The sequence below is a fragment of the Rissa tridactyla genome, chromosome 5 (assembly GCF_028500815.1).
Source record: "Rissa tridactyla isolate bRisTri1 chromosome 5, bRisTri1.patW.cur.20221130, whole genome shotgun sequence".
Classification (NCBI taxonomy): domain Eukaryota; kingdom Metazoa; phylum Chordata; class Aves; order Charadriiformes; family Laridae; genus Rissa; species Rissa tridactyla.
The window spans coordinates 78,246,687-78,265,266 of NC_071470.1; the positions used below are offsets into that span (position 1 = coordinate 78,246,687).

General features: G+C 43.1%; 1 protein-coding gene across 27 annotated transcripts in view; it reads right to left on the reverse strand.

Annotated features, from left to right (window-relative positions):
* Positions 1-18,580, reverse strand: part of CAMK2D (calcium/calmodulin dependent protein kinase II delta) — a 158,208-nt gene that overhangs the window by 43,118 nt on the left and 96,510 nt on the right. For 22 of the 27 annotated variants that reach the window (XM_054203072.1, XM_054203070.1, XM_054203069.1 and 19 more), the window contains exons 5-8: positions 14,565-14,630; positions 11,864-11,936; positions 6,124-6,226; positions 37-120 (exon numbers count right to left, since the gene is read on the reverse strand). In XM_054203072.1, the coding sequence (XP_054059047.1) occupies positions 37-120; positions 6,124-6,226; positions 11,864-11,936; positions 14,565-14,630 (326 nt within the window). Of the gene's footprint in view, positions 1-36; positions 121-6,123; positions 6,227-10,863; positions 10,937-11,863; positions 11,937-14,564; positions 14,631-18,580 lie in introns of all 27 variants that reach the window. The other 5 variants (XM_054203096.1, XM_054203092.1, XM_054203097.1 and 2 more) reach the window with 1 other exon arrangement.

Below are 18,580 nucleotides of genomic sequence, written 5' to 3' on the forward strand. Positions count from 1 at the left end.
GTGGACTGAACATCGTCTTTCAGAATAATTTCTTACCACATGCCCACATATCCACAGGTTTTCCATAAGGATCTTTTCGCAACACCTCTGGAGAAAGGTATCCTGGAGTCCCAGCAAAGCCTGTCAAACGGCAAGGCAGTTAGTCTCAAAAGCTCTGTGTGTTCCACAAAAATCAAGTAATTCCCATCTCAGTCCACAAGATGTTATTCCCCAAGCCATTGACCCCTGACTGCTTCATTTTGAACTTTTCTTTTTATGGAGAACCACCTAGAAGTAACGATAAGAGGGAGTGGGTTCAAGCTGCAGCAGGGTAGGTTTAGCCTGGACATTAGGAAAAAATTCTTCACAGAAAGTGGTCAGACACTGGAACAGGCTGCCCAGGGAGGTGGGGGAGTCGCCATCCCTGAATGCGTTTAAGACTCGTTTAGATGTGGTGTTGGGGGATATGGTGTAGGGGAGAACTTTGTAGAGTGGAGTTGATGGTTGGACTCGATGATCCCAAGGGTCTTTTCCAACCTAAATGATTCTACGAGTCTATTGATAATGGGAATTCTTATGCAGACTTGGCACATCCCTTTCTGCCACCATGCCTGGAAGAGTCGAGAGGGCACCACACCACAAAGCTGCTGGTTCCCCATCTACTCCAGCACTCCACATTCATCAGTGGGGTCAAGAATCTGGTGACGATGCAACAGGGGAAGGTTTCTACAAAGACTACAAGATAGACGATGAAATTTCTTTGCCGACTTCTGCATTACTGTGAGCTGTAGCGAGACATCCAGTAGCGAGGGGCAACCACATCTGGTTCAGGGTCAAGGTCAAAAAAAGTTGGGAGAGTAGGGGGAGCGTGGGGAACATGAACTGAGTGGTCACCCTTGGAGATACTAATTGAAAGACAGAAAATGCACCCCACGCATGCCAAAGACTGTTACTGGTTTTGTTTTTTTTAATCATTAGCCTAATTTAGGCTATTTTAAGATAGCCCCAAACTATAAGAATGAAGACTGTAAACATGACTTGTGTGGGATTTCTGGGAGCCCATCAGCTGTCGGGACAGTTACCACACACAGGGTACTTCCACTCACATTTATGGGGAACTACAAAACAGAGGGGCAGCTAAGCTGCAGTATCCTGACTATAAGGAGCATTTAAAGACCCCTGCTCAGTCTTACGGGAGGGCAGATGTCGGAGCGAACAACACGGAGGGCTGGATGTAAGAAAAGCTTACGTATGGAGAGGTGTCTCATTTAGAAGAAAAAAAGAAAAGTAAAAACACTGTTCAAATTCCTTCACGCAGAAGTGGAAACTCAATTCAGCCAATGCCAGACAGTGGCAAAGTAACATTCAGAGATGTTCGGGATCAGCTTTCAGAAGAGCACGACTGGCTACTCCTTAGTATGAAGGTCCCCCAGCTTAGGGCTCAGCCTTCGTACAACCTTTGCTGTTCGTATTTCGCACCATCTTTCCACAGCAAAACTCATTTCCGTGAAGTCATTCCACTTCTGGAAACCTCCTTACAGAAAGCATCTCTCAAGTAACCCAGCCTTTAAAATTTATATGCTCCTCATTCTTTATTCATCACCAGCAGTGCCGCTTTCTCTTAGGAGAAATGCAAAACGTAGGTATAAACGTAGATTTTTCTTAGGACACTATAAATGATAAAAACTTCATGACCAACAATATTCTGTACCATCTCAGTTAATACGGCTGCTCTTTCAAGCGTCTCTGCCTAAAATACCTGCTTGGGAATTCCTGAAAGGTGAGAATTTGGTGGCTTTCGGGAAGGACCACGCGTCATTTCTGAAAGACCACGCTGGATTCCACGAAACTCCTGAGAGACGGTGATAATGTATAAAGCGCGCAGCTACAGAAAAAGGAAGCCTTTGCCCTGCAGCTGGCAATCACTTCAGGGTGGGAGGAGGAAATGAAGGAACACATTCTGTATATTTGACTGAGAATAGAGCTAAAATATTTTCATGAAAAATAAGCTTGTTTTTTGCAGTCTCCTGAAAGGAGAGCTATGAATTGTTAAAGCGTCCTATCATACAGGAAACACATCTTAAGCTCCTTTGAGAAGCTGAAAAATACACGTTCGAAGTAGCTTTAAATAGAGCGATGTTTCGTATCTCTTCTTGGCTGCAGTGCTCTATTAATATTGCTGTTCGTTTTAAAGGGGAAATAAAGTTGTCTCAACTTTCAAACTTACCATTATTAATTATTATCCCACAACAAAAATTTAAATTAAGTTTATGCGAAGATTACACACACGCTTCATGAATGGTGAGCACGTCTCTTGAGTCAAACCTGGGCTGAAGGTTAGCTATAATTCAAGGCTGGGCTTGACGAGGCTCTGAGCGACCTGATCTAGCTGAAGATGTCCCTGCTGACTGCAGGGGGGTTGGACTAGATGACCTTTACAGGTCCCTTCCAACCCAACACATTCTACGATTCTATAATCCCACAACATAAATTTAAATTGAGAGAGATGCATCTTAAACACCCAGCAGAAGAGATTACCGCTCTAAGATCTGCCCTGTGCTTTCCTCAGGTCCCTGCTGCATTTACGGCCTCTCAGCACCCCTCATGCAAGGATTCCAAAATAAAACGGCAGAATAAACCACGTTAAACAGTCCGAGTTGTCTATTTTTGCTAACACGCCTCCCTTCGACTCAAGAATGAAAATTCGAAGGAGCAGTCTGGTGAGAAGACAGGGAGAAGGTGGCAGCAAGGGGGCACGAGCAAGCAGCTGGGAGTAAGGACAGGGCAGCAGCTTTCTCCTCCTGCACGGCTGGATCCAAAAGAGCAACTGCACACAACCTAAATTTAACGCAACGAGCGAACTAATACTGTGAAACTACTCAACTGACTGTAGTGGTGCGTATTTTAGTCCTAGTTGCAGGGCTGGACTTAAGATGAGATGCAACTAGGGCTAAATCCAGCTACCGGTGAGTTAACTGCAGCCCTTCCACCGACTTCAGCCGGGGGCAATGACTCACCTGCCGCTTTCCCAGTACATTAAACACCTGCTCCCAGGGTGGGGTGCTTCAGCCAAACCCTCCCAACGCTTTCTACAAACAGGCAAGGAACAGGTTTGTTTTACAAACCCGCGAACCGGGACAGCGTTCCGTTGCACCCAGCCACACCGAGCTCTAGCCAGTCTCCCGCTGAGGCGTAGCCGGTGGGGTTCAGCAGGAAAGCGACCATCACACCAGAGGACTACACTCCAAAAAAAAAAAAGGAGGAAAAAAAAAAAAAAAAGAAAAAAAGAAGAAAAACATACTGATGCAGAGCTATAATTAGAATCAGAGCACACCATGAGTCACTAAGTGCTGCAGAATCCAGTGGAAAGCTGAAAAATCTTCTGGAATGAAGCAAGAGAAAGTTCATAACGTCGAGCACATCAGAGATGATGTTTTGCCTTGTTAAAGCAGCCGTTAAGAAGATGAAGGCAGGCACTCGGACCATTCCAGAAAGGTTTTGCAGTGGAAGTTCCAGAACCCACTAGCTTTATCGAATACCACAAATTAAAAAAAAAAAAAAAAAAAAAAAAAGCCACATGAGACTACTTTCTTTCTGTTACCTTGCTGCCAGCTTACCTCCTCCTTACATAAATATTTTGATGACATTCTGCTCCACCTCCTCTCTACCAAGTTCAGCGCGGCAGTCCTCACGATGCTACGAGTCTAAGCCAAGCACTTCGCAAGAACCAAATGACCAGAAATTAAAGCTCAAGGTTTTATAGGGAATTACAACCAACCCCCCCCCCCCGCCTCGTGCACCACCTGCATCCATACGGATGTATCATCGTGAGAAAATATCCTTGAAGTGAAGTTCACCCTGCCGGTTTTTTCTTGAGATGCTTCCTGTTTACCTGATGTTTCTGCTGCTACAACAAATCACTTGTGCTTTGTCTTATGTCTGTTCCACTCCTTTTGTACTGGGCTATTTGTTAATGTGCAAGAACAATCTCCTCTGTGGATTATTGAAATCCATTTAGATAAAGGCCGGGATTTAAAACAACAGGCTAGCTTATAAAGCTACCAACATATGTCCAACGGTACTGCCTGCGCATCCGCCCGTGGTTATATCCTAGCTTTCAAACACTCAAATCTCTCCACCCACGGCCTGCACAAAATCCTTTGTGCTTTTACCCTAAGCTTTGACAGCACGCTCGCAATCGCTTTGCTCAATTTTAAACTGCACTTTCTTAGCTGCCGTAAGTGAGAAGAGGCAGCTGCTATAAATATTTTATTCTGTATTTTTTCCTCCAGGGATTTACAATAGATTTTTGTCCCCGCGCTTCACGTCTGTTCCAAGAGGGTGGTATGAGAGATAGACGCGCCACGTTCGTACATGTCCTACTATTTAAAATGACCTGTATTAAATCTTTTTCACCATTTTCCTTTGGCTATCTGTCACTGTAACAAAGAACCTGCAATTAGCATATTTTCTTTTTAATTAACAAAAAAAAAAAAGGAATACTTTAGTGGAACGGGAGAGAAGTGCATAATATTCGACTCAATACCCCCCCATCGTCTTCTCATAACCTGAGGCGGAGCATTGTACAGGACGCTAAGATACATTCCAGGTATCGATCCTGGTTTGCACCATCAATTGCCACCGTCAGGAAGGCAGACGCGTTCCCTTTCCAACATTTCACGAGCAAGTCTGAAGCAGAGAATGCGCTCACGAGCACACAGGGAGTTTGCTTCCACGCTCCCACACATCTTTGTCGCCTTCACCATCAAGCAAGCATACTCTTGCTCTCTTCCAGATGAAGACGGTGTTTTCAACACCACTAAGGTGGCTGAGAAACTCCAGTCCCAACCTCAGATGATGTTCGTAAGCTGTGGATAAGACAACCTTTTCCAGACTATCCTGCAAGGTTCCAGATGCTTTTAACCACCCTTTACCTTCCTGGGTTTACGCTCTCCACGATCTACTATGTGAGGTGCTTAACATATTGATGGTTGTACTTTTTTAATAAGCCGTCTTATTTTGACTTCAGTGGGTCAAAGAACAGTTTTATGAACTTTTACTTGCAGGTGTGAAGGGGGCAGCCACCTCTAGGACAGCAATACCAAGAGCTGGGACAGACAGCTTGTACGGTCACAGGAAGCTCTGGATGTGGACGATCGTCACAGCCTCAGGTACTCAACCTCCCCCTTTTTTTTTTTTTCCATTCAAGTCACATTCCGAAGTGCTTCAGAATTAAATTTTCAGATCTTTCAAGGTGACAGACAATTGGTCAGACAAAATGCCTGGACGACTGGGCAGGCAGAGTCAGCAGTATTAACCTACGCTCTTACTCCTCGGTCACCCAAGCAACCTGACTGGAAACCACCCATCTCCCTCCCGGGCCCCGCAGCTGTGTTTCCTTCCTCTACATACACAAGGGAAACCGGGGGAAAAGGGGTTTGTGTGCACCCACGTCAAACTTACAGCCTGACAAAAGCCAGGACAAACCAGGAATCAGAAAACCTAAGTTTCCGGGTCAAGAAATGTCAACGTCACTGCAAAAGGAACACTTGTAAAGCTGTATTTACTAGAAGCACTAATTAAAAAACCCTCTCCCCTCCATCCTGCCCTGTACCAGTACTGCTGCGCTGCCAAAATCCCCAGTATGAACACAGCCGTGCCAACAGAAGAGACTTTTGCCAATTTATTTTACGTCCTTTGGCAAAGTGATTTACCTTTGCCCGTGAAGAGGAGGCTACGAGGCAGAGCCACTTCTTGGCTAAGCGAGCGCTGAGATTTGGAAACGTAGCCTCGGGTCATTTCTGAAGCCTTGGGGGATTTTTATTTGGTTGGTTGGTTGTTTCCCCCCTCCTCCTTTTTTTTTTTTTTTTTCCTTTTTATTTTTTTCTTTTTTTTTAAGCACCTAAGGTCTGCTGCCAAGCTCTGTTTAATTCGGTGAGAATTACAGATAACATTCTTCCTGGAGAAAAAGGTCTAAAGTGTAGTCAGCTGGAGAGACTGAACTATGAACAAAATACCCCTTAAAGCTACATATCAAGTAGTCACACGGCTGCGTGTTTTACCCTAGGGTGCGAGTTGGGCGTTTTGGGAGGCTTAACAGCTAGGCTGAATAAACGGTGAGAAAAACCCCAAATATTTACTTACCAAACCAAGCCTGTTGTTCTCCTTGGACTTCTATAGCCAATCCAAAGTCCGCCAGTTTTACTGCTGCTCCCTTGGATTTGCTAGCTAAAAGTAAGTTCTCAGGCTTTATTCAGAGAGAGAAAAAAATTGAGATGAAAAGATAAGTAAATATATTTTAGACAGGTTTTCACTTTTTTTTTAGTTACGGTAGTCTGGAAAAGAACAAATACTTAGAGGAGTGGAAAAGAGAAAAAAAAAAAAAACCCCACGCGTTTCTTTTAATTCCTATTTGGAAAGAACCACCAGGCCTGAAAAGAGCCTTCACGATCCCACGACAGCAAGACTAAGGACAACGTGCGGATCTACTAGATCATACGGAACTGCGACACCTCCTCGCGTGATAGGACAATTCGGAGACTCCTAAGAGCTCATTACCCGAAAAACGCTGCAGAAACCCCCCCCAAAAGACAGCTATTCTTTGATTCCTTGTCTAACTTAGGTGGTTTGCAGGATTAGGCAGCTGTAACTGTCAAACATAAATATGTTTTGCATGACAGCTTAACAATAACAGACACATTATTATATTTGTATTTAGAGGGCAGGTGTATTTACATTGCAAACCTTTCAGCATGCCCACGTTTGTGCTTGCAGAAGTTCCCACTTTGCCTTTTTTTTTTTCTTTTTTTTTTTTTTTTAGGGTATGTTGGTCACGTCTGAAATCAAATGCTATAGTAGGCGCACACAATTAAAGGCTCTGAACGAGTAATGGTGTTCATTCTATTGTTCATAACGTATCCTCTTAACTTCATTTAGCAAATACATCAAATGCAAAGCGTCCGAAGAGAGCTTCATTCTACGAACCTTGATTTTTTTCTTTTAAAAAAACAACTTACAAAATACTGTAGAATTCAACAGATTATTTCAGAGAACTGCGACCTCTGTACTATTTTCTTGTCCTTTCTTTTCTACCTCCGTTGTTTTTAAGAAAGGTTTTGTTCTACGTTTACATCATAACAAAACCTCACTTCCAAGGGTATTGCTGCGACTTTTCCAGAAGCAATTTCTGGAGGGATCTATCACAAGGAAATTCACTATATCCGGTCTGGCACTGGGGACCCAATCCTGCAAACTCTTAAATCCGTATTTCCTTTTGAACCCAGCAGCAATCATATAGGTTTTCCAAGGGACTATTTATGCGATGAGAGTTAATCCCACGCAGGTACTGAGCCCGGAAACAATTCAGATCGTAACCTTTCAGCAACGGCTATCTTGAATACATCTGTCAAGTATCCAGCCAAATACGCCTGAGCCTAATTAAGACCTCAACCACTGTGATACTTCTATTAATTAACAACACCACTGGCCCTGGCCAACTCTAAAGGTGATTTTTCCCCCTCTCACCAAACCGTAAAGGACCATTTCGCAGCAGTTTACACACCCCATTCTCTCACGCCGCTTGTCATTTAACCACACTGATTTCAACATACGGTCGCATAGTTCTTGAAGGTTTCCCACCAGAGTGAGAGAAGTTTACGGTAACGACTTCCTGGAACGCACTCCTTATGTAAACCACTTGAAGCAATGGATGATCCCGTTTGGTTGTGACCTTCAGCAAGCCCAAAGCAGCCAAACGCCTCACCCTCGCGGCGGGAAACGCAAGCTCTAACCCACCAGGCGCAAACCACTTCGCCACACGTGAGTCCGGTCAAAACAGTCGTTTTTCTGGGTTCTGCCGCTGGGTTGTTGTGTTTTTGGTTTTTTTTTTCCCTTGGGTATTTTCTTTCAAAATTCCATTACTCATCTTTACTCCGCCGATCAAAGTGCTCTGCAGAAATACCGTTCTATAGGTGACTATATTTCAAGAGAAGCTGAAGCAGATTTCCCAATTTACTCCTGTGCCAAAGCCACCACCAGCCTTTTGGGCAAGGTTGTGTGGGACTATGCGCTTAAACAACACGCGGCTGTCATTTCAGGCTGACGAGAGGCGTACTAGATAATTACCATGCATTAACTTCGAATGACGGCAATTACTTGGAAAACATTAACAGCCCAGCGTGGGCCACTCGGGACTCATACTTTGGCTTCAGGAGTGTCACCTTGCGTCACCGGTAGCCTGGCTGCAGTCAAGCATGTAGAATGGCAGCGTTAACTACTAAAATTACTTACAAATAAATTAAGATGTTTTATGTGTTATTTTTCCAAAGGTCTTTCATTCTTAGAGCTCAAGTCTACGTCTCTGTGCATTTTTCCTTGAATATCACCAGAGCATCTGCTTTTGGTGGGGGGGGAACGCAAGAGGGTCATATTCACAGAGTTTCACAAAAGCAGCGATGCTGCTGACTGCCAAAAACTGGAATTCCTACAGGGAAGTGCACTTTTACCATCTGGTAAAGCCAGACTGCCACTAACAAGTTAGTTTTTTTCTGGATCTAGGACCCGCCACCGCTCTGACTTATACCAAGGGCTACAAAGAGAGCAGCGATAAGCACTTCTGCAGGCCAGAAGAGGCTGCAAAAGCTCCTCTCTGTTTTCTACTAAATTAGGCTAAAAAAATATGAGACTGTCCAAAATCTCCTCCTCTTGTTGCCCTCCCCGCCCCCAAAAATGCCATCAAATTGTGGTCTGAGTTATGGGAATGAAAAACCCATCAAGTTTTGCAGCTGAAGGATCCATGCCAGGCCATAACCATCTTCTACACGTCTTGTAGTCCTGGGTCTTGGAACTCGGCATCTTCTTTTCGGCACAGAGAGTTCTGCTGGGATTTCACCACAGTCTTTCTCATCATACTTTGGTGGTTTTTTTTCTTTTGCCACAAAGTAGTAACTGAAGAAGGATGGTTTTCTGCGCCCTGAAGTTTTCACTTTCAGAAACGAAACTGGGTGCTACAGCTTGGCAGAAATGCTTTTTCTCACACTGTTTTTCCGATTCATCCTGGATTTGCCAGGGTAAGAAACCCACAGGGGGTTTGGAGCAGGGAACAGCTGGATTGAATGCACTTCCATAGAAAAAGTTATTTTGCATGAATGTATGAAAAGTCCTAGAAAGCTTTCCCTTATTCTTTCAGCTTGTATGGCTACAATCCTTCTTTTCAACTCCTTTTCACGCTAGAAGCACAGTACGGCACGTACGGTGAGGACCGGAATCGCTGGAGCAGCTGGACAAATCTGACATCCTTTCATTTAAACGTGTTCCGTCTTATCCGGCTGCCACGCAAGATTTATGGGTTGGATAGAGACCCGTCAGTCTCCTGTCGTACAACCGTGACACGGGAAAATCCAGGAGCGCAGAACGGGTAGAGAATTTTGGGTACGTGTCTTTGAAATCCATCACGCTCGCTGAGCTTTCAGAGCGTAACTCTTGATGTTCCTCTAGGACAACAACAGAGACTTTATAAATCCAGACAATAACGCCTGTTTGTTTCGGAGGGCAGGACAGCAAGAAAGACGACGGCATTCTGATTCCAATGTTATTACTAATGATAGCCACTAGGAAAACTCCTATCCGGGGAGGAAATTCCCACTCCCCATAACTCATGCAGAAAGGAAAATAAGAGCCAAGGAAGCCGTGCCAGAAGGAATTAGCGTGTTTCACTACCTTAGCCCACCTGCCATTTTTTCTCTGCCTTCGTAGAGGATGTGGGATTTCAGATAGTGCACTTCCACTTGCAGTCAACTTCCGAAATCAACTTCCATTTGATTTCTACATAAAAATCTTTTACTCAAGGATCTTGAAGCCCAAATGCACAAATTAAGTCCTCTCCCTTATCTACAAGGCTAGTTTACTACCAGCTTTGAGACAGACCTGTCTCTCCGGGTTTCCCAGCAAAAGAAAGCGATTTTTACTTGTTTCTTTCCATGCCAACATGCTTTCAACGCAGAGCGTTTCTGCAGCAGACGGCTCCAGCCATTTGGAGATATGGACATGGTTAAGAAAGACATAATGCTCTTCTCAAGAGTTTGCTTTCTGAAGTGTCTATCCCAACGCTACCGTTCATCCAGAAGGAACTTGACTCTTCAGGTGATCATGGCGAGACGACTAGAAATTCCCGCTTCCTAAAGCTATTCTGTAGCCCAGCCATCATCTGGAGGAGAGAGAGGTCTTCGTGCCAGCACTCTCCCAGCGGCTGGCCTTGTGCCACTAAAACGCGTGACATGCAAACGCTAGCGTGCTTCCCAGAAGCACTCCGAGTTACGCTGGTGAGAGACGGAAAGCTCCCCCCACACCCTGCCCCAATAGCTCTGGACGACAAGAGAGGCAGATCGTGTATTCAATGAATACACCGAATGCTCGAAAAGCAACTCCTGTTCTCCCTTGGTGCTGACAACGGTTGGACTTGGTGATCTTAAAGGGCTCTTCCAGCCAAACCCAAAACGATTCTATGAACTCGATGATCTCGAAGGTCCCTTCCAACCTGGATGATTCTACGATTCTATGACAAGAGGTGCCAGCGGACTTTGGTGGCTGGACAATAAGGTATTGACAAGCCTGTAGTAGATTTTTCTCCAGTGAATGCCAGTGGGTCGTTCTTGTGCATAGGTGAAGCGAAGTTAAAAAAAAAAATTAAAAAGGGAAAAAAAAAGAAAACAAGGGCGAAAAAAGGAAAAAAGGGAGGGGAAAAGGAAAAAAAAAAAAGAAAAAAAGGGAAAAAACAGGGAAAAAGGAAAAGCGTTTACATTTCCACCGGCCAAGGCTCTGTTTGGCTAGGGTTTGCTGCTCTCCGCTGTGGCTGGGGAGCGCTCGGCGGGGCAGCAGCACACTCACCTTGAGGTCGCGATGGACTACGCCCATCTGATGGCAGTGGAGCACAGCCTCCAGGATCTGCTGAATGCAATGACTGCATGCAAAGACCAGGGGCGCGGGTTAGTGCCCAGCGTGCGCTGCCCGCCCGCACGCCCACAGCCCGGCGTGGGGCCGGTGGCGGCGGTGACGGTGGGGACCGGGGCCGGGTGGGCACCGCGCTCCCCGCACCGCACCGCGCCGCCCCGCGCCGCTCAGAGCACGACGGCCTCAGGCTGAGGGCCCCCGCCACGGAGACCTGCTTTTTTTGGGTTTTAATTTGGTATTATTATTTTTTACATTTTTTTGTTGCTGTTGGAAAAGCATACGAATTTTGCCAATAATTCGTCCATGGGGTTGTATTAAATATATGGCATCCTCTGTACTTTTTCCTCCTTTACTCGGAGGAGTCAGAAATTCCAGTGGCCATTGAGGTAACAAAAAAAACCCCGACCCCACTCCAAGCGAGGTGTCTTAAGGTAAATGGTTAACTTCTCGCCGTTCAATTTAGCCAGCAATTAGCATCACTTGCCTGAGGGTTCGTCATACTCTAACGCAGCAGTGTGCGACCGGTTTGTTCTGCGACTGCAGCCCAGGGTCTCAGAACAGAAGTGGCGTTTAAATCTGCAAGCTGACATACATCACAGCCAAAGTTCACCTCCATGTGCATACACAGCGATACATGGACAGCCGTTAAGAGAACACCAGACACGTTCGACAGCATGGGATAAATCCAGCGCCTTGGAAGGAGACAGTATTTTTTGGCAACCATTCCCCCTTTTGCCATGATGTATATTAGGCCTGTAGACTTGCAAACTGGAAAGAGGCGTCATGCATTATTTCGTTCGTCTTAAAGAGTTGTTTTTGTGGGTGAGTAGGATAAGGCAAGGGAACATCGCAGACAACCCACCCTCTGCCCCTACCCAGCAGAAAAAAGAAAATCCCCAAAACTCTTATATCCAATTGATGGGCACCAGATACTGACCTTCAGGTCTCTGTGAACTATGCCATTTAGATGACAATGATTAACACTTTCTAGAATCTGCTGTATACAATGACTGCAAAGATACAAGGGCAGAATGGGAGGGAGAACATTTTAAAGGCACATAATCACATTAAATACAAAATAAAATAAAACTTAAAAAAAAAATAATATAAAGAACAAAACCAATTTTACACCTCCTGACAAGTCTTGATTGCACGTTGAACTGGAACAAAACCATGTTGAATATAGAGATATTTCCAGCTCTAACACAGCCAAAAAACAAAGCAAAACAAACAAAAAAAAAAACCAAAACCAAACCAAAAAAGACGTTTAAGGTGGAACATACGACACCTATGAGACAGAATCATTAGATTGCATTCTCATTCAGCAGTATGGAAGCTTTTTCCAGTTTCCAAAAACTGCTATAGGAAAAACGAAGTGGAGGCAATAAAACAAATAATGATATGTTTTGGTTTTTTTTTTTTTAAAATTTTTACAGTGAAGTTAACATTATAACACGTGCTGAAACAAGAAAATGCTCAGAGATGAGATGATATACGGACAACAAATGAAACAAAAAAAAGTCAAAAGCTAAGGAAAAGCAAAACATTTCTCATGTTGCATCTAATGGTTTCTTAAAACCCAGTAGTAGAATAAAGCCCAGTCATTCAAAAAGGTGGCATGCATTTTCATTTAAAGTATCGTCAAGCGCTAGTTTAGTTAGGAGTCACTCATGAAATGGGAATCTACATTAAAAATGTAGACAAATGTTTTATTTCGGTGCTTTAAATAATTCAATTAGCACCTATTTTTCCATGCCCAGGTTTGCAAGTTTTGGCCAGCCTAGGATGCCCAAAAGCACAACTGAAATATTCATCTTTTAGAGCACTGGAACTTTTTCACATGTTTTTCAGCACCACAAGAGCTTGTAACGTTCTTTTTTTAAAGATATCCTTGTGGCAGAAGTCGGCGACTGTACGTAACACACAGCAGTCAAGGGCCAAGGATTATGATACTGCTCATCCAGAACTTTTTGACCATGGAATTCAGAAGGAATGGTCATGAATCAGTAACTGGAGCCCAAGCCTGGAAACCCTTTCTTACGCGAGTAGTTGACGACTCTCTGAACCGGACTGCCTGTACGAGTAGCGACCACTTGCGTGAGTAAGGGCTTGCAGGAGCAGACCAGTATTACAGTCCGAGGATATGCATCTATAAAGTCCATCGACTATTTCTATAGGGATACACACACAGGCACTATAGATATAGATATAAATATATATATATCCACACACACACATGTCCATGAATATATATATACATAAAAATACAAAGATGCAGGACAGCTAGATATTTCACTTATCTGGTCGAGTTTTTACTGAATATATAGAATGCATATATATACACACACACACACATATATATATATATCTCCTCTCTCTCTATATATGCATAGCCTCTTCCAATATGTCATAATTCTAGAACAGAAAAAAATCATTGCAATTTTTCCTTTTAAATCACAAGTACCTTAAAAACACACAATGACACCGTATGCTGGCCTTTGGCATCAATATTAGAAATTTTGCTTGAATCACAGCAGGCCAAAAATCATTCAAAAATTTTTTAGACGTGGCTCCTCTCCCTCCACCTCACCTAAAGAACTAATTTTGTTTTCTCTTCTACAGCGTGTTGCTATGTGTTGTTCCACATTTGAACGCTTAAAGTAATGATGTTTCTACCGTTCCCACAGAAATTAGTAAGAGCAATAAACAGTGGAGTCCTCCCAATAATCAGAGTAACTGCTTGTTTGTTCTTTATTATCCTACCACTGTTGTTAGGGTCACTTAATGCTTTCCGGTCATCTGCCAACTAATTCCAAATGTAAACGAATAAGCGAAAATTGTATGTATTAAATACGTATCAATGGCGGTGTGTGACTGAACACACAAAAACATGAGGCTTCTTTCGATTTGCTTTGAGATAGATTTTCCATCAAGAGTATAGCGGCAGAACATATTTCCTTTAAAGTAATCGACCGCAATGTTTAATATTGATAATTATATGAGAATATTTAAGATTTATTATTTTATGAAGGCAAACAGATTCCGAGACGGAAAATTGGTCCCGATACTTTATTTTAGCACGCAAATTATAATAATTGTCAACTTATTCTTCAAGTTTTTCAACAAGCACTTGCAGAAAATTGCTAGAGATTTCAAATTTGAGCTCAGACTATGAGATGCACAGTATGATTGCTTATTGATGAAACACAACAAAAATATTTAAATACGAAAAGGAAATTAGTACTTCTGGACTGAGAACAAAAATGATACTTAAAGCAAAATTCTTTCAAGACCAACATATATTTCAAACTTTGTTCAGCATCCCTAGATGAGACAGCTGAAATGCCATGTCCAGTCTGTAGAGGAGAAAACCGGGTAAGATTTTAATAACTTCACAAGTTTACAAAGATTTTAACAAACTGAGATCCAATTTCGGCTTTTTCAGATCAGCAGACATCAAGACTTCACGCGAGTTCTCCACCACGCAGTCGTGAGCTCAAAACGCCAAACTGCCCTTCCAAGTCTAGGAGAACTCTAGCAGAAATTTGGGCTACTGAAACTGATGCCAAACACCATGAGATATTTAAGTAACTATCCTAGAAGTATTAAAGGCAACATTAGAAAAACAAACGACTTACCTGGCATCTGCTTCACTATAATATTCTCTTGCAACTATATCTTCAAACAATTCACCACCAGTGACTCTGTTTAAAAAAAAAAAAAAAATCAAGATGGGAAAGGAGATTTCAGAAGTGAAAAAGTGCACCTTCAATTAACTTGACAGGGAGAATTCAGAGAGGAATAACTGAAATATCTGTACAGAAATGCAAGAGGTCTTGACCAGCAAGGCGAAGGAACTAAAGTCCATCCGAATCCTTACATGAATAAAATGGACGCGGTGGAAGAGCAATCTTAACTAGAAAATAAAAGCAAAGAGCAGCAGCTTACTGGGCAAGATGCCATGCATCTGTTAAGGATGTCAAGAGCAAGCAGTAAAACAACAAGAATAAAGGGAACTGACCGGCAAGGGAAACTGTGGCTGAAGGATAAATTGAGAACTGCAATGTGAGACAGATGTAAGAAAGGAGAAAATAATGATGCTCAAGAGGGAAAAGGGTCTTTTAAGTGTAGGTCAAACAGAGGTGTACCCATGGGCCAGAGTGGTTTGCTTTTTGCGCTTTCGCTAGAAATAGCATTACTGAGTTGGAAGGAGAGTATCAGTAGAAGCAGGTGCCTTAATCAGTTTAATGGCAGGCTCTTTTCCTCGAAAATGTTCAGTTATCTTTCTCGAGAAAGTAGGAATAGTTCAGTGAAAGTGCCACTTAAAATGATTCAAGAGGCATTAATAGTACGAGGGAAGAACCGTACGATCCAGAGGAGCAGCAGCAGAAGCGGCTGTGCGTGGTTGCGTACTTAGGATTTCACTGTACAACCAGCGGTTTAATAGTAGGAAGTGGTTAAAAAGAAATAAAACCGTGTTGGTATAACCCAAAGATGACAGTCCAGAATGAGTCACCAGCAGGACGCTGCCACAGTCTTGGAATGGATTTGAAAGAGGGTGACAGCAACGTCCTTACGTACAGCAGTAAAATCCCTCCTTGTATCGTACTCAGTTCTGGTTGCTCATGTTCAGAAAAGGGAACCGAAACAGCAATATGAGCAGCACATTGCCACTAGGCCATCCATTCACTTACTCATCGTATCTTAAACTGGCAAACCTATATGTATCTTAGTTGGCAAAACTAAGTTTAAGAGGGATGACAATAAATACTGAAGGCAAAGAGCGTAAACCGTGCTCTCCACAGAGGCGAGCTGTAAGGGACAATCTTGGTACAATAATAAATAAGCATACAATACCTGTGAATAAATATAAGGTTAAAATCAGGAGAAGTTTTCTAACGATCATAAAACCGATGTCATTAAACAGTTTTTGGTAAGGTAACTGAGACAGGTGCTCTATTTATAAGATGAAGATTGATGAGCTTTCAAATAAGATCGTAACACTTAGCTGCCCGTGTCAACAAGAGCGTGAAAGGAAGAAACTGCTTTCCCAAACCTTCGTCCTACTGACATGCCAACAGAAACAACTCCTAGGCGGGAGATCGACATTTGTAATTCATTACTGTTTACAAACGTAGTGAATTTTCGTACAACACATTATATTCTCCATACATTCTCAAACGTAAAAGCTAGAGTGGGCTACAAGATGCTTAAAGATTAAGATGCTTAAAAATCTATCGTACAATGAATACGGTTACTATTGAATACAATTAAGTTTAATAGGATTAAACAATTAAAAGCGAGGATACTTGGTATCTCCAATACCACAACACTCATTTGCAAACTGCTGTATTAACTACGCGTTGTAGATCCCAGTTATTTAGTCACGTTAGACGATGACAGATACGATCTGCTCAACCAGCAGCATGGCTCCTTTCCTCGAGAAGGCCAGTTAAAGAACTTTATTTTCATGTTTCCATTTACGTTTGGGCTACGTCGTCCTTTTTCTGAGTTCACACCTGACTGACTTTGAAAGTAATCACTTTCAGGTAACAGAATGCTATTTTGCACAAAAGTCTGCAATGAAATCTGGAGGAGGTAAAATAGCTGGCTGCCTAATTTATATTCTCTTTCTTTTTTGTCTTCTACCTTCCAGAAACTGGCTTTGGTTGCTGTAACACAAAATGTTTGATTGATGCATGTTTTGACAGTCTTTGATACCTCCTTTTTGCATATATATTTGTCTACCAGAGTTCTGGTAAAGAGGAATAATTCTCACTTTGTGATGAATGAAAAAAACAAAGCATCCTTTGATCTTCTTCTTCTTCTAAAACACTCACTTTTGATCCAAGCCAAAAAAGAGAAGAAAAAGCTTTTGCCATCAAAGCGTGTTTCAGTGGGAGAGAACACCAAGCCGACGCTTGCTCTCCTCAAGCACGGAGAAAAGACGGGGATCTGCATCCTTATTTGCTGACACTGAACATTTGCTTGGCATTCATAACCACTGTTAAATGATGAAAAAATAAAAGCAAGAACAGAGCTTCACTGACAACCAAACAAGCAGCCGACAATTCCCATGCTCCGTCAACTCCGAAGGATGCATCGGCAATAATTCTCAGCAGGCGGCTAAATGGCCGTAATGAAGGAAGGTAGCGCAGGGGACTGAGAGGGGCCAGAACTCACCTGCACCTTCTGAGCCTCTGACTCTGAGAAGATCATTTTGTCCGCGTTAGTGGTCTTTGCCCATTGAGCGTGCGTGAGCATTGTGCCCTTCCAGCAAAAAAGGTCAACTGCATCGCGACACAGGACAGCCAGAAGGTTGAAGGAAGTGATTCTTCCCTTGCATTTGACACTGGTGAGATCACACCTGGAGTGCTGTGTCCCCTTTTTGGGCTTCCCAGTACAGGAACAACCCTGACTTAACGAACTACGTCTAGTGGAGGACCATCGAGATGGTTAGAGCTGGAGGCACATGGAGAGGCTGAGATAATTGGGTTTGCTCACCGTTAAGATGGGAAGGCTCAGGGGAGATCTCATTGCTGTCTACAACTGCTGTCTACAACCCAACCTATGGGCGGATATGCAGAGACAGCATGAAAGGCCAAAGACAAGCTGAAACACCGGAAATACCAAATAGATATAAGGAATTTTCTTCCTTTATTGTTATTATAATTATTTACTATGCACTTGTTGCTCAAAGAGGTGGTGGAATTTCCACACGTAAAGACGTTCCAACCTTGACAAACTCCTGAGCAACCTGATTCACTTGGACTCTGTTCAAGAAGGGGGTTAGACCAGATAACCTGCAGGGACCCTTACCAACCTACGTTATTCACTGATTTTATAAATAAAGAACAGAACAGTTACCTATAAACTTCCTTTTATACTCCACACAGTTTAACACCAAAGTGATTACATGGCGTTCTACTTCTTATTAGATGTCACTTTCTTAGGTGGATTCTTCTCCCCTCTGTATCTTCAATTTTGAAACACGATGGCTAGGGAAGGACCTGAGCTACCTATCATGAACACAAGCCACACAAATAGAAGAGATTCTTGATTATGAGGTTCTCCTTGCCCAGCGAAGGCCGTGACCTGAAACGAAAGCGTGAGGAACTCTTTGGAGAACGCATGGCTCCGTGTTACCAGCAGGAGCACCGAATACACAGAGAGGCGTGTTGAAATCAGAACTCTTGGGGGGGGGGGTGGGTTTTGCTGACCAACAGAAATACTTAGGCTGACCTCTGAAATCAAATCACAGAAGGAAATTAAAAAAAGAGGACTTACCTATAGTCTGACTGTGGCTTCTGTTAAACTTTTTGGTTTTGTTTTTTTTCTTTTTTTTTTCCACTAGGCTAGAATAATGAAAAACTGACACGTTGTACTATTCAGGTGGGGCGGGAATCACGCACGGATTCCAGTCTGTATACTTAAATTAGGAGGCAAGTACCAGCATAGTTAGATCTACAAGTATCTATCCAGATGGGCTATACACAATATAAGTGAAGACTGTAAAGCAGAGGGTAGAAAGTTAAAAAAACAACTTCAACCAACTTTGGCCCTGCACTATAAAGCTACATGAACAGCTGCCAAACTGCTTTCTCCCCACAGGGCTAAAATGGGAAGTAGCTGGCTCTCAGTGCCTTTCTGATAC